This window comes from Scylla paramamosain, chromosome 41 (genome assembly GCF_035594125.1).
Source record: "Scylla paramamosain isolate STU-SP2022 chromosome 41, ASM3559412v1, whole genome shotgun sequence".
NCBI classification, from domain to species: Eukaryota; Metazoa; Arthropoda; class Malacostraca; order Decapoda; family Portunidae; genus Scylla; species Scylla paramamosain.
Window position 1 is genome coordinate 5,774,467 of NC_087191.1, and position 14,539 is coordinate 5,789,005.

A 14,539-nucleotide genomic window follows, 5' to 3' on the forward strand; every position below is an offset into this window, starting at 1 on the left:
GAGAGAGAGAGAGAGAGAGAGAGAGAGAGAGAGCATAAGAAAATAATGGAATCTTCAAGAAGCCGTCTGTCTTACAAATTGGAGTCCTTGCTTGAAACATACTTACCTATTATGCTCATCCATTATTTGCCTAACCGTTTTAAGCTCACTGATGGTTGTGCACTAACAGCTTGCTTACTGAATCTATTCCATTTATCAACCATTCTATTGAAGAATGTATGAAGTCTTAATGTATGAAGACTGAACCCATTACTCTTGCCCTTTGTTGATTTCTGACCCTGGGGACTTTCCTTCTGGCACCCTTGTTATATTCCCTATACCGTTTAAATATGTATCTCTTAAAATACGCTTCTCTAAGGAATGTAAATATAAAAGCTTCAATTCATTTTCGTAAGGAATATCTTTCATCCCTTGTATATTTTTAGTCAGTCTCCTTTGTACTGATTCAAACAAGGCTATGTCTCTGCTGTAACATAGAGACAAAAACTACACATCATTTCATGGATGAGGTTTGTCTAGCGAGAAATACAAGTTTAATATTACTTAGAAACTTCTACTTTTAGTATTCCTAAAGATGAATTTTAATGCATGAATTGCCGCCATATTTCTGGTCTCTGTACATTGTTAGTTTTCTGGCGAAGATCATAGCTAACTACAACTTACGATTTTTTTTTTGTTTTTTTGTTTTCTGATCTTACCAGAGCCCCATTCTTCATAATGTGTACGTATTGTATGGACTTGTACCTACATTAAGTACTGTACGCTTGTTAATTTAATTTTGATTTGCCGTCTCTTAGTCTATTCAATCGTCTTATCTAAGTGTGCCTGCAGGGAGACTGCATTCGAAATCCACCTAATTAATATATCTATCTTTGTATCGTCCGCAAATTAACTAACATCGTTACTAATCTCATTATCCAGATCATTAATGTAAATAAAAAGATAATAATGGTCCAAAATTTATCACTGTTGCACTTAGCTTGCCTCCACATCGCCGGCTTCTCTCCTGAATCTAACGATTTCCTAGTTTTATTAACTAGCATTTTATTAAAAAAATAAATAAATAAATTATATTCTTTCATTAATGAGGAATATATTTAATTTTGTCCTGGCGACTTAAATTCTACAGCCTACCCATCTCCTATTGCACTATCTAAATAGTTTTGGAAATATCTCTCAGCCACTATCTCGTTTGTTGTGGAAATATCAGATTATTATCATTTGCTCTACTTTTTTTGCCTGCATTACTTGCATTTTTTTTTCTGATTATAAGCATTTAGAAAGCCTTTTATAAATTTACTCATCTCTTCCTCGGCAGTAACTCTCCATTAGATGGCTTTCATAGGCATTCCTATTCTCCTTTCGGCGTTTTTGATTGCTACAAACTGATACTGGGGATTCAAATAAGTCTATTATTCTCAACTTACCCGACCATATAAATTATGGCGCTGACGATTTTAGGCATAAGTTTGTTGAGTGCCTGGCCTGCCATGCATGGAGGCACGATGACGCCCAGCAGCACCACCACTGTAAGGCCGAGTAGGAGAGATGAACGCATTGTGAGGGTCTGGAGGCGAGTGGATGTTGTGGTGGTGATTGAGGTTGCGGGTGTGTGTTGACTCCCAGGCTGCCTTCCCTTAAAAAGCACCGGGTTTGTCATGCAGGAGGTGCCACTCTCGCAATTCCGGACAACTTGGGTACATCATTACGGGTATTTCGAAAGATATACGGTGCACAACCAGAAATAAAGTAGATACTGCTGAAGAAGTAGAAGTAGTAGTAGTAGTAGTAGTAGTAGTAGTAGTAGTGGTGGTGGTGGTGGTGGTGGTGGTAGTAGTAGTTGTGATTGTATGTAATTGGAGTAGCCGTTGTTCTTGGCTTTATCGTTGTTGTTGATGGTAGTAGTGGTGCTTCTAACTGTAATAGTAGTATGAATGTATCTTATTGTGGTTATTACCACTAGTACTGCATTACTGAATATATATATATATATATATATATATATATATATATATATATATATATATATATATATATATATATATATATATATATATATATATATATATATATATATATATATACTAACTACATTTGGGATCATTACCAATTTTAGTAAAGTTGCGGATTACACGAAGTTAGGTAGATTAAGTAGGTCAGATTCGAATGCCATCACCTTGGAGGCAAATTTGGATAGTATAAAGAAAGGAACATAAAGATGGCAAATGGAGTTTAATGTTAACAAATGCAAAGTACCCAGTGTAAATAGAAGAATCACACACAATAGGTACAAAGTACAAAAGAACAAAGCACTTACAAGTTTTGAGAACTAAAAAGATTCAGGAGTTGTAGTTAGCTCCCATCTCAGAAATAAAACAAATCGGGTATAAGGATTTTTTTTTATTTTATTTTTTTCTTAGAAGTGTCAAAAGCACAGTACAAGTCACGAAGTAATACTAAAGCTATATATATATATATTTTTTTTTTATGTAGGAAGGACACTGGCCAAGGGCAACAAAATCCAATATAAAAAAAAAGCCCACTGAAATGCCAGTCCCATAAAAGATCAAAGCAGGAGTAAAAAATTGATGAATAAGTGTCTTGAAACCTCCCTCTTGAAGGAATTCAAGTCATAGGGAAGTGGAAATACAGAATCAGGCAGAGAGTTCCAGAGTTTACCAGAGAAAGGGATGAATGATTGAGAATACTGGTTAACTCTTGCGTTAGAGAGGTGGACAGTATAGGGGTGAGAGAAAGAAGAAAGTCTTGTGCAGCGAGGCCGCGGAAGGAGGGGAGGCATGCAGTTAGCAAGATCAGAAGAGCAGTTAGCATGAAAATAGCGGTAGAAGACAGCTAGATATGCAACATTGCGGCGGTGAGAGAGAGGTTGAAGACAGTCAGTTAGAGGAGAGGAGTTGATTAGACGAAAAACTTTTGATTCCACCCTACCTAGAAGAGCAGTATGAGAGGAACCCCCCCCCCACACACAAGTGAAGCATACTCCATACATGGACGGATAAGGCCCTTGTACAGAGTTAGCAGCTGGAGGGGTGAGAGAAACTGGCAGAGACGTCTCAGAACACCTAACTTCATAGAAGCTGTTTTAGCTAGAGATGAGATGTGAAGTTTCCAGTTCAGATTATAAGTAAAGGAGAGACCGAGGATGTTCAGTGTACAAGAGGGGGACAGTTGAATGTCATTGAAGAAGAGGGCATAGTTGTCTGGAAGGTTGTGTTGACTTGATAGATGGAGGAATTGAGTTTTTGAGGCATTGAACACTACCAAGTTTGCTCTGCCCCAATCAGAAATTTTAGAAAGATCAGAAGTCAGGCGTTCTGTGGCTTCCCTGAGTGAAATGTTTAGCTCCTGAAGGGTTGGACGTCTATGAAAAGACATGAAAAAGTGCAGGGTAGTGTCATTAGCGTAGGAGTGGATAGGACAAGAGGTTTGGTTTAGAATATCATTAATGAATAATAAGAAGAGAGTGGGTGATAGGACAGAACCCTAAGGAACACCACTGTTAATAGATTTATGAGAAGAACAGTGACCGTCTACCACAGCAGTATTAGAACTGTCAGAAAGGAATCTTGAGATGAAGTTACAGAGAAAAGGATAGAAGCCGTAGGAGGGTAGTTTGGAAATCAAAGTTTTGTGCCAGACTCTATCAAAAGCTTTTGATATGTCCAAGGCAACAGCAAAAGTTTCACCAAAATCTCTAAAAGAGGATGACCAAGACTCAGTAAGGAAAGCCAGAAGATCACCAGTAGAGCGGCCTTGACGGAACCCATACTGGCGATCAGATAGAAGGTTGTGAAGTGATAGATGTTTAAGAATCTTCTTATTGAGGATAGACTCAAAAACTTTAGGTAGGCAGGAAATTAAAGCAAAGGACGATAGTTTGAGGGATTAGAACGGTCATCCTTTATAAGAACAGGTTGAATGTAGGCAAACTTCCAGCAAGAAGGAAAGGTAGATGTTGACAGAGCTGAAACAGTTTGACTAAGCAAGGTGCAAGCACGGAGGCACAGTTTCGGAGAACAATAGGAGGGACCCGATCAGGTCCATAAGCCTTCCGAGGGTTTAGGCCAGCGAGGGCATGGAAAACATCACTGCAAAGAATTTTGATACGTGGCATGAAGTAGTCAGAGGGTGGAGGAGAGGGAGGAACAAGCCCAGAGATATCCAAGGTAGAGTTTTTAGCAAACGTTTGAGCGAAGACTTCAGCTTTAGAAATAGATGTGATAGCAGTGGTGCCAATTGGTTGAAATAGAGAAGGGAAAGAAGAAGCAAAGTTATTGTAGATATTTTAGGCCGGATGCCAGAAGTCACGAGGGGAGTTAGATATTGAATGGTTTTGACACTTTCTGTTAATGAAGGAGTTTCTGGCTAGTTGGAGAACAGACTTGGCATGGTTTCCGGCAGAAATATAAAGTACATGAGATTCTGGTGATGGAAAGCTTAAGTACCTTTTGTGGGCCACCTCTCTATCATGTATAGTACGAGAACAAGCTGTGTTAAGCCAAGGTTTAGAAGGTTTAGGACGAGAAAAAGAGTGAGAAATGTACGCCTCCATTCCAGACACTATCACCTCTTTTATGCGCTCAGCACATAAAGACAGGTCTCTGACACGGAAGCAGTAGTCATTCCAAGGGAAAGCAGCAAAATACCTCCTTAGGTCTCCCCAACTAGCAGAGGCAAAGCGCCAGAGGCTCCTTCGCTTAGGGCGATCCTGAGGAGGGATTGGAGCGATAGGACAAGATAAAGATATGAGATTGTTATCGGAGGAGCCCAACGGAGAAGAAAGGGTGACAGCATAAGCAGAAGGATTAGAGGTCAGGAAAAGGTCAAGAATGTTGGGCGTATCTCCAAGACGGTCAGGAATACGAATAGGGTGTTGCACCAATTGCTCTAGGTCGTGGAGGACAGCAAAGTTGTAGGCTAGTTCACCAAGATGGTCAGTGAAGGGAGAGGAAAGCCAAAGCTGGTGGTAAACACTGAAGTCTCCAAGAATGGAGATCTCTACAAAAAGGGAAGAGGGTCAGAATGTGCTCCACTTTGGAATTTAAGTGGTCAAGGTATTTCTTATAGTCAGAGGAGTTAGGTGAGAGGTATACAGCACATATAAATTTAGTCTGAGAGTGACTCTGTAGTCCTAGCCAGATGGTGGAAAACTCGGAAGATTCAAGAGCGTGGGCACGAGAGCAGTTAAGTCATTGCGCACATAAACGCAGCATCCAGGTTTGGATCGAAAATGAGGATAGAGAAAGTAGGAGGGAACAGAAAAGGGGCTACTGTCAGTTGCCGCTGATACCTGAGTTTCAGTGAGGAAAAGAAGATGAGGCAAAATGAAAAGATGAAGAGGAGAGGTGGTGTTCTACAGATTGAAAATTAGATCTTAGACCGCGAATGTTGCAGAAGTTAATGAAGAAAAAGTTAAGTCAAGACACTTAGGGTCATCGACAGAAAGGCAGTCTGACATGGGGACATTTATGGTCCCCTCCCCAGATATGGACTCCGAGGCTGGTGTAGGAGTCGCTATGATGATTTTAAAATTTTTGAGTGAAAGATGTGGTTGTCATTAGGTGCTTGTAGTTTTGTGTGGAGGAAGAGAGTTGTCTTTAGAGGGCGCGCTGTGACTGCCCTCTTGTGTTGTGAGACACAAAGGGAAACGTTCAGTGAGGTCACAGCTGGGTTTAATGATAAGTTCACAGCACCCTCTGAACAGTGCTTTAGACCTCACTGGGAGTAATTATCGTTTCGGCAGGTGTCTACTGCCTCCTCCTGGTGATGATCACACTTCATTTAGATTATGTTATACAGTTGAGTTCCCCATATTAAAGCAAGGATATAAAATGGCTAAAAGGATACAGATGACAGGTAGTACTTACGAAACGGGACTATAATTTTTAAATCTACATTTTTTAGAGAGGCTTAGGTTAAGAGATGACTTGACAGAGGTCTTTAAATGGTTTGGGGGATATAACATGGGTGAAGAATGCCAAATTCTCAAGTTCAAAAAACTTTCTTTCTTAAACATAATAGGTTTTCAAATAGAGTGGTAGGTGAATGGAATAGTCTCAGTAAGCAGATTGTTAGTGCCGATTCATTAGGGAGCTTTAAAAGATTAAACAAATATATGGATGGGGATAGTAAGTGGAAATAAGTAGGTACGTTTCATACATAGAGCGCCACGTGTAATCCTGATGGCTTCTTGCTGCTTCCATTATCACGTTTTCACTTCACTAACGCACTCAGTCTTTTCATTGCCAATAGATATATGGTGTATTTTTTCAATTTGTTTCAACATTCTAGTGAAACCAGAATATATATTTTCCAGCCGTCACACATCATCTCAGTAGAACACTTTAAAACAAACACACCCGTTTTGTTAGCCGAAGCAAAGAGCGGTTATAAAAGATAACTTTCTCTTATGTCAATATGTCAAACACTGAATCCGTTACTCTATGTTTTCAAAAATATATGTAGGGCTACCCTAAGTTGCCATGTAGTTATTTTCTCCTTTCTTGAGATTACCACAAGGGCTCAAAATAATTTATGATATGTTTTCACATCCTACCGTTGCGACCATATTATGTATCGAATGGTACCATTCTACACCACTGCCATCATTCATGTGGGCCTGACCATCTCATCCGACTATGGTCGCTGGTTGTGGTCCCCTTTGCATTGGGATCTCCCTGTGGGGAGTGACCTTGTTATGGTGGCGTGGACTGAAGCGTGGGTGGTGATGCCACCTTCTTTGATGTCTCGCCTGTCATTGAAGGTATTGGTTCTAATTGGCTCCGTGGACTGAAGTATTCATAGATTGTTCAAAGTGTGATGTTGGAGTCGAATACAATGTTATTTTACCTTCGTTTTGCCTTGGCCTTCTCAGTGTTACTTTTGTATTTATGGCAGAGCTGTCTCCCATTATCATAGATCTAAGAATTACTTTTACTCTTGCTGTTTCATCTTTTAGATTTTTTTTTTTTAGCGACACTCATAATGCTTTCTTCTGTGGAATTATTTGTCCTTTTTCCTTCCTCCTCTTCTTTTTTTCAGTTTTTGAGTGGCTTTACCTTTTCCAATGTGGAGGTTACCACGTTGGGTTTTGCTGGGTACCTGCACATGTGGGAGTTTCGGGAAATGAGAAAGTCGACAGGCTGGCTAATGAGACAGCAACTCGGGTTGCTCCTTCTAGACCCGTTCCATTTAACGATTTGCACTCCGGTATAAGGGTGGCAATTCTTGCCAGTTGGCAGAGCAAGTGGGAGGCTTTAACTACTACCACTAGGAAGCGGCGGATAACATCTTTTGGTGTTCGTCCTTGGACATATGTCCATGTGAGGGGCCGCAGCTCAGAGACTGCACTGGTGGAGTGTTCCAGCTCGTTGGACGTGCCATTGTGATACTTCTATCGTTTTCGGTGTGAACATGGAACGTTCTGCATCTCGCGGACACATGGAGGGAAGTTTCATTCCCAAGGGCATGATGAGGCCTTTAGGTTTGTGGATAATTTTTTTATTTTTTTTTTTATGTTCTAGCTTCCCTTTCACGTATATTTATTTTAATTATTTTATCTGTAATATATTAATAGGTAGGGCTTTAAGCTTACACGGGGAAATCCTGAGCAAGGCAGACACATAACGAACACTGCTGGGTCGTGGGGCCTGGGTCAGTGGCGTCAGTGTCTTGGGCACATAACGAACAACGCCAGATATCAGAATCAGTGGTGTCAGTGCCTTGGATAGGGAATGAAAAACACCAGACGTGCTGTTCTGGGTCCCTGCAACGCAAAACTCTTCAAACCGGTGCTCGCAAAGCTGGGGAGGCTTCAGCCGCCCAAGTTGAAATCCTTTCTGGTATATATGAATCAGCTACCTTTGAAAAAAAAATTCAATCTTTAAGAGTATGGATAGGGCATCAATAAAGGGCCTTGATATTTTATTTATTTATTTTATTTTTTTTATGTTCCTCAGTCCTTAGTTAAAACCTGCAGCAAAAAAGCTAGGGTTGTTCCACAAGGGAATGGTAGACTGCCTGTGGAGGTCATTTTTTTTTTTTTCTGAGATGAGCTCCCGGTTCCGTGCTATGTCCTCTGTACCAGCGCTGACGTTTCATAATCCATCAATGCTACCCTGAATCTGTCGAGGTGTATTGTTAACTCTTTGGACCTGCTTAAATATTTACGGGAACTTCTATTTAAGGAAGTGGAGTCTTGTAATGTAATGTGTGTGAACTGCACACATAAAAAAAAAAAGTAGAGGAAATTCCTTCACCAGTACAAACACTGTTTATTACTTTTGATCGTCTACAGTTACCTAAAATTATCAATTGTGCTTCGCTGAACTTCATCGTGAAATCATATGTCACCAACTGCAAGCGGTGTTTTCACTGTCAAACGTCAAACGTCGCCTATAAAACGGTCCGTGGTCGTCGCTTGTAAAACGGTGTATGTTATGTGCGCCAAGGACGACTATAGTGAGGACTGCCCGGACCCTGTGCGGTGCTACTACTGTGGCGATTATCACCCTGCGTCAGCAAAAGAATATGAACACTATAAATTCGAGAAGGAAATCTTCTTGACTAGGAATCAAGAAATCTTCGCCGAGGCGACAAGAAACAAATCACTCTAACCAGTCTCCACTCTTGGCAAGACATCTATCTGCCTTGTGGTCTCACACTGTACAACACTCTTATGCTGTTTTGTCTCTTCTTTTCCACCCTATCCAGCATATAACTGCTCTGACTTCTCCCGGTTAGTGAGATATGTCCTTTTCCGTTTCTGCAGAAACATCCCGCAGTGAAGAATACCTCGAGGATATGACTTCTGTCAAAATTCTGGAGCCACGCTCTACACTGGTAACGCCTCCTGTCTATCGGTCGGTTATAACTGGTACCGAGCTCCGTCAGAGGGTGCTGCCGTCACCTGCGGCGTCCTCTTCTGATCTTTCAATCCCAGAAGGGTCTCCTTCCTCTCCTTCCTCGACCAGTACTTCAGGGTGCAAGAGGTTAGAAAGGGCGAGGATAAGAAACTGTCAGCTGTGCATTCACTGCATCCACTGCATCTTAACATTGGATATCCTGCAAAGACGAATATTAATCCTACCCACCGCTCATCGCAGTCTAAGGATCAGGATCATGGAGAGAAATGCTTCGGATAGTTCTTGACATGTGTCTCCTTTCGTGATAATCTTAACAGGTGACGGAATCACATCCTGTTGTTGTTTTTTTTTTCCGTATATTTGATACAGAGTGGGTACATACTCTTCTTTATAGACTCCTTCTCACGACTGACGTCTGACTAGGGGCGAGATGTCAGTGTCCTTTTATTTGCTTCACGTGGACACCTGAAAGGGCAAGGATGAGATGGGGGAGAAAACAGAAACAAAGATTTATGAATCTTTTCCTGGATAGAGCCAGGAATTATTTATAGGTGTTGCCTAGTTTATTCTCCTAATATTTACTACAGAAATGAATATACGTCGCACATCAATAACAAAAGACATAGAAGTACAGCATAGTCCTATAACCATTCTTCTGAAAATGGGAGAGGTGGCAAAATCGTGCTATTTCTTTTTCGTAATACAACAAAATGTATATTCATATACTTACATAATAGTATTTTCATGTTCTTACATTGAGAGTTTCACTCACTCACTACCTTTGTATTCCCCCTGCAGTCCTGGATAATCTCTAGGCGCTTAGAACATTTATCAAAATTTTTATCATAAATGCATACAATGACAAGTTGTTCACTACATAAGTCGTGGAGTGGCTTTCTTCCTAGCAAGACCCTCGCCTGACGTGGTTTGAATCCATCAAGAATGCTTTGCTGAAGCCACCAAGAGCGGTCTAATTACAGAGGACGAAACTTGAACGCTTGAATAATGCAGATTTGTCCTGAACAAACTTAGTCTTTGAACACTTTTTCTAGGTATGTTATTTACTAATTTTTTTTTTTTGTAAAAGAAATTCTGCGTTCAAGAACATTCAGTAAAAAAAAGTATATATATATATATATATATATATATATATATATATATATATATATATATATATATATATATATATATATATATATATATATATATATATATATATATATATATTAGTATTCTAATAATAATTAGTTGATTTGCTTAAAATGTTGATGATAATAAAAATAATAATAATAATAATAATAATAATAATAATAATAATAATAATAATAATAATAATAATAATAAATGGTCCAGCTAGAAAAATTTTCCAAGTAACTGACACTACCCCCTCCTCTGTTCTCTCCTAATTTCTCTGCCGTTATTTTCAATCCAAAGCTGTCTGTGTGCAACGACCTAAGCTGGTCTTGTCCCTAACTCTTTAATCTTCCAAATAGACTTCCATCACTCAAACTAAATTAATCTTTGATGTATACCTCCTACCTGACTCTCCTCTGACGGTTTAACTTCCAAACTGAAGCACATCCTGACTTTCTACCCTCTCGCGGAGATCTCTATTCATATAGAATTCAATGTTCACACAAGCATTGGCTTTTCTCTTCCTACACTGACCAACCTGGAGAACTAGTCATTATGCCATCCTCCACGTCCTAGAGCAATCAGTGCAACACACTACTCATATTCTTGACCGTCTTGGAGATACACCCAACACTCTTAACTTTTCCTAACCTCTACTCCTGCTTATCCTGTCACTCTGTCTCCTTCATTGGACTCCTCCGATTACAACCTCATACTTGTATCTTGTCTTATTACTCTAATTTCTCCTCAGGATCTCCCAAAACGAAACTGAGGGGGTATTATTCTGATCTGGTTTGGAATTATTAATGCTTCCATGACAAAGCGTATAGCGGAGGAGATAATGAACCTCCCATCACCTGAATTTGTCCGGAATCATGTTAAGTTTGTCCATCAACAAGCTAAAATTTCCTTCACCAATAGAAAATGTCAAAATCTTTGTGAATTTGACTCCGGTCGTGATTTCTGGCATCTTGCCAAAAATATCTCTAATAACTTTACTTATTCATTTTTCTCTCCTTTATTTCAACGTGATGGCACCACTACCATCTCATCTATCTCTAAGGTTGAACTCTTCGCACAAACCTTTACTAACAATCCTACATTGGATGATTCATGCTTTGTTCCTCCATCTCCTCCACCCTCTGACTACTTCATGGTACCCATTAATATCCTTCACAGTGATGTTTTCCATCCCCTTGTCCTTAACCCTCAGAAAGATTATGGACTTGATTGGGTCCCTCCTATTGTTCTCAGAAATTCGCCTTCGACCTTGCCTGGTTAAACTCTTCCAACTCTATCTATCAACATCTACCTTTCCTTCTTACTGGAAGTTTCAACTTCTACTTCTATGAAATTGGGTGTTCTGAGTCTTTTCCGCCAGTTTCCATTTTTTCTCCCCACTCCATAAGTAAGCTGCTATGTATAGGGGGCTTATCCGTCCATGCATGTAGTAGGCTTCACTCTAAAGGGAGGGTGTTCCACTCATATTGTGTTTTTAGACCGGGTGGAATCAAAAGCATTTCGTCTTAACAGCTTATCTCTTCTAACTGACTGCCTTCATTCAGCCTTTCTCTCATCGCGGCAGTGTTGGATCTCTTGCTAATATCTACGTTATTTTCACGCTAACTTTTCTGATACTGCTAACTGCATGGGCACCCTCCACCTATGGCCTGGTTGCACAACACTTTCTTCTTTCTCTCATCCCTATTCTGTCTACCTCTCTAATAAAGGATTTAACCAGTATTCTCAATCATTCATCCTTTCTCTGGTAAACTCTAGAACTGCCTGCTTATGTATTTCCATTTTTCTATGACTTGAACTCTTTTAAGAGGAAGGTTTCAAGACACTTATCCTAATTATTTTTTTTCCTATTCCGCTGTCTTTTAGGGAACCGGCGCCCAAGTGTAGCTGTTTTTTTTTTCCTAAAATTTTCGTTGTCCTTGGACAGAAACCCTCTTACATAAAAAAAAATAAAATAAATAAATAAATAAAATAAAATAAACTTATGTGGTAGGTTTAAAAGTGATTGCAAAAATATAGTTGAAATCACTAAATATGAGAAAATGTAAAAGGAACTGAGATTAATCAGTGAGAAGTTGAGGACTACAAATTAAATAGGCTGATACTTGAATGCATTATTCCAAAAGTAGCTAAAAATATATGAATTAACATTTGTTTTCCTAAATATCCGTGTTATCTATAATTGCATGCTAATCCCTTCTACGATGTATACAAAGTTTGTTATTCTTTTTTATAATAACAATAATATTTATTATTATTACTATCGTTCTTATTATCATTATTATTATTATTTTTATTATTATTATTATTGTTATTATTATTATTATTATTTACCATTATTATTATAATTATTATTATTATTATTATTATTATTATTATTATTATTATTATTATTATTGTATTTATTATTATTATTATTATTACTATTATTATAATCGTAATAATAATAATGATTATTATAATTGGGATAATCATTATAATTGCATACATACTCTTTCATACAAGTCAACTTCCGGTCAGGGCACATTGAATTGAATCTCTTATATTTTTTTTTATGGATTTTTGTTGCCCTTGGCCAGTGTCCTTCCTACATAAAAAATAAATAAATAAATAAATAAATAAATAAAGATATCCATGAACAGCAAAGTTAAATGATGAAGGTAGTATCTATATATTTCTCTTAAATTCCTGAAAAGTTTTTTCATGTACTGTCTAAGTACGTATAACTTTTCTTTATTTTTTCTTTAATATATATATATATATATATATATATATATATATATATATATATATATATATATATATATATATATATATATATATATATATATATATATATATATATATATATATATATATATATATATATATATATATATATATATATATATATATATATTAAAGAAAAAATAAAGAAAAGTTATACGTACGTAGACAGTATATGAAAAAACATTTCAGGAATTTAAGAGAAATATATAGATACTACCTTCATCATTTAACTTTGCTGTTCATGGATATTTTTATTTGTTTATTTATTTATTTATTTATTTATTTATTTTTTTTATGTAGGAAGGACACTGACCAAGGGCAACAAAAATCCATTAAAAAAATATGCCCTCTGAAATGCCAGTCCCATAAAAGGGTCAGAGCAGTGGTCAAAAATTGATGAATAAGTGTCTTGGAACCTCCCTCTTGAAGGAATTCAAGTCATAGGAAAAGGGAAATACAGAAGCAGGCAGGGAGCTCCAGAGTTTACCAGAGAAAGGGATGAATGATTGAGAATACTGGTTAACTCTTGCGTTAGAGAGGTGGACAGAATAGGGGTGAGAGAAAGAAGAAAGTCTTGTGCAGCGAGGCCGCGGGAGGAGGGGAGGCGTGCAGTTAGCAAGATCAGAAGAGCAGTTAGCATGAAAATAGCGGTAGAAGACAGCTAGATACGCAACATTGCGGCGGAGAGAGGGGCTGAAGACAGTCAGTTAGAGGAGAGGAGTTGATGAGACGAAAAGCTTTTGACTCCACCCTGTCTAGAAGAGCAGTATGAGTGGAACCCCCACAGATATGTGAAGCATACTCCATACATGGAGTAACTTCATAGAAGGTGTTTTAGCTAGAGATGAGATGTGAATTTTCCAGTTCAGATTATAAGTAAAGGAAAGACCGAGGATGTTCAGTGTAGAAGACGGATGTCATTGAAGAAGAGGGGATAGTTGTCTGGAAGGTTGTGTCGAGTTGATAGATGGAGGAATTGAGTTTTTGTGGCACTGAACAATACCAAGTTTGCTCTACCCCAATTAGAAATTTTTGAAAGATCAGAAGTAAGCGTTCTGTGGCTTCCCTGCGTGATATGTTTACCTCCTGAAGGGTTGGACGTCTATGAAAAGACGTGGAAATGTGCAGGGTGGTATCACCAGCGTAGGAGTGGATAGGACAAGAAGTTTGGTTTAGAAGATCATTAATGAATAATAAGAGAATGGGTGACAGGACAGAACCCTGAGGAACAGCACTGTTAATAGATTTAGGAGAAGAATAATGACCGTCTACCACAGCAGCAATAGAACGGTCAGAAAAGAAACTTGAGATGAAGTTACAGAGAGAAGGATAGAAACCGTAGGAGGGTAGTTTGGAAATCAAAGCTTTGTGCCAGACTCTATCAAAGGCTTTTGATATGTCCAAGGCAACAGCAAAAGTTTCACCAAAATCTCTAAAAGAGGATGACCAAGACTCAGTAATTAAAGCCAGAAGATCACCAGTAGAGCGGCGTTGACGGAACCCATACTGGTGGTCAGATAGAAGGTTGTGAAGTGATAGATGTTTAAGAATCTTCCTGCTGAGGATAGATTCAAAAACTTTAGATAGGCAGGAAATTAAAGCAACAGGACGGTAATTTAAGGGATTAGAACGGTCACCCTTTTTAGGAACAAGTTGAATGTAGGCAAACGTCCAGCAAGAAGGAAAGGTAGATGTTGACAGACAGAGATGAAAGAGTTTAACTAGGCAAG

At 38.5% G+C, this 14,539-nt stretch overlaps 1 protein-coding gene across 1 annotated transcript in view; it reads right to left on the reverse strand.

The window, feature by feature from the left end:
- LOC135092905 (scygonadin) overlaps positions 1-1,838 on the reverse strand; it is a 2,440-nt gene extending 602 nt beyond the window's left edge. The window contains exon 1 of the mRNA XM_063991686.1: positions 1,428-1,838. Coding sequence (XP_063847756.1) covers positions 1,428-1,660 — 233 coding nt within the window. The 5' untranslated portion in view covers positions 1,661-1,838. The remainder of the gene's footprint in view (positions 1-1,427) is intronic.
- Between the last annotated feature and the right edge of the window lie 12,701 nt (positions 1,839-14,539).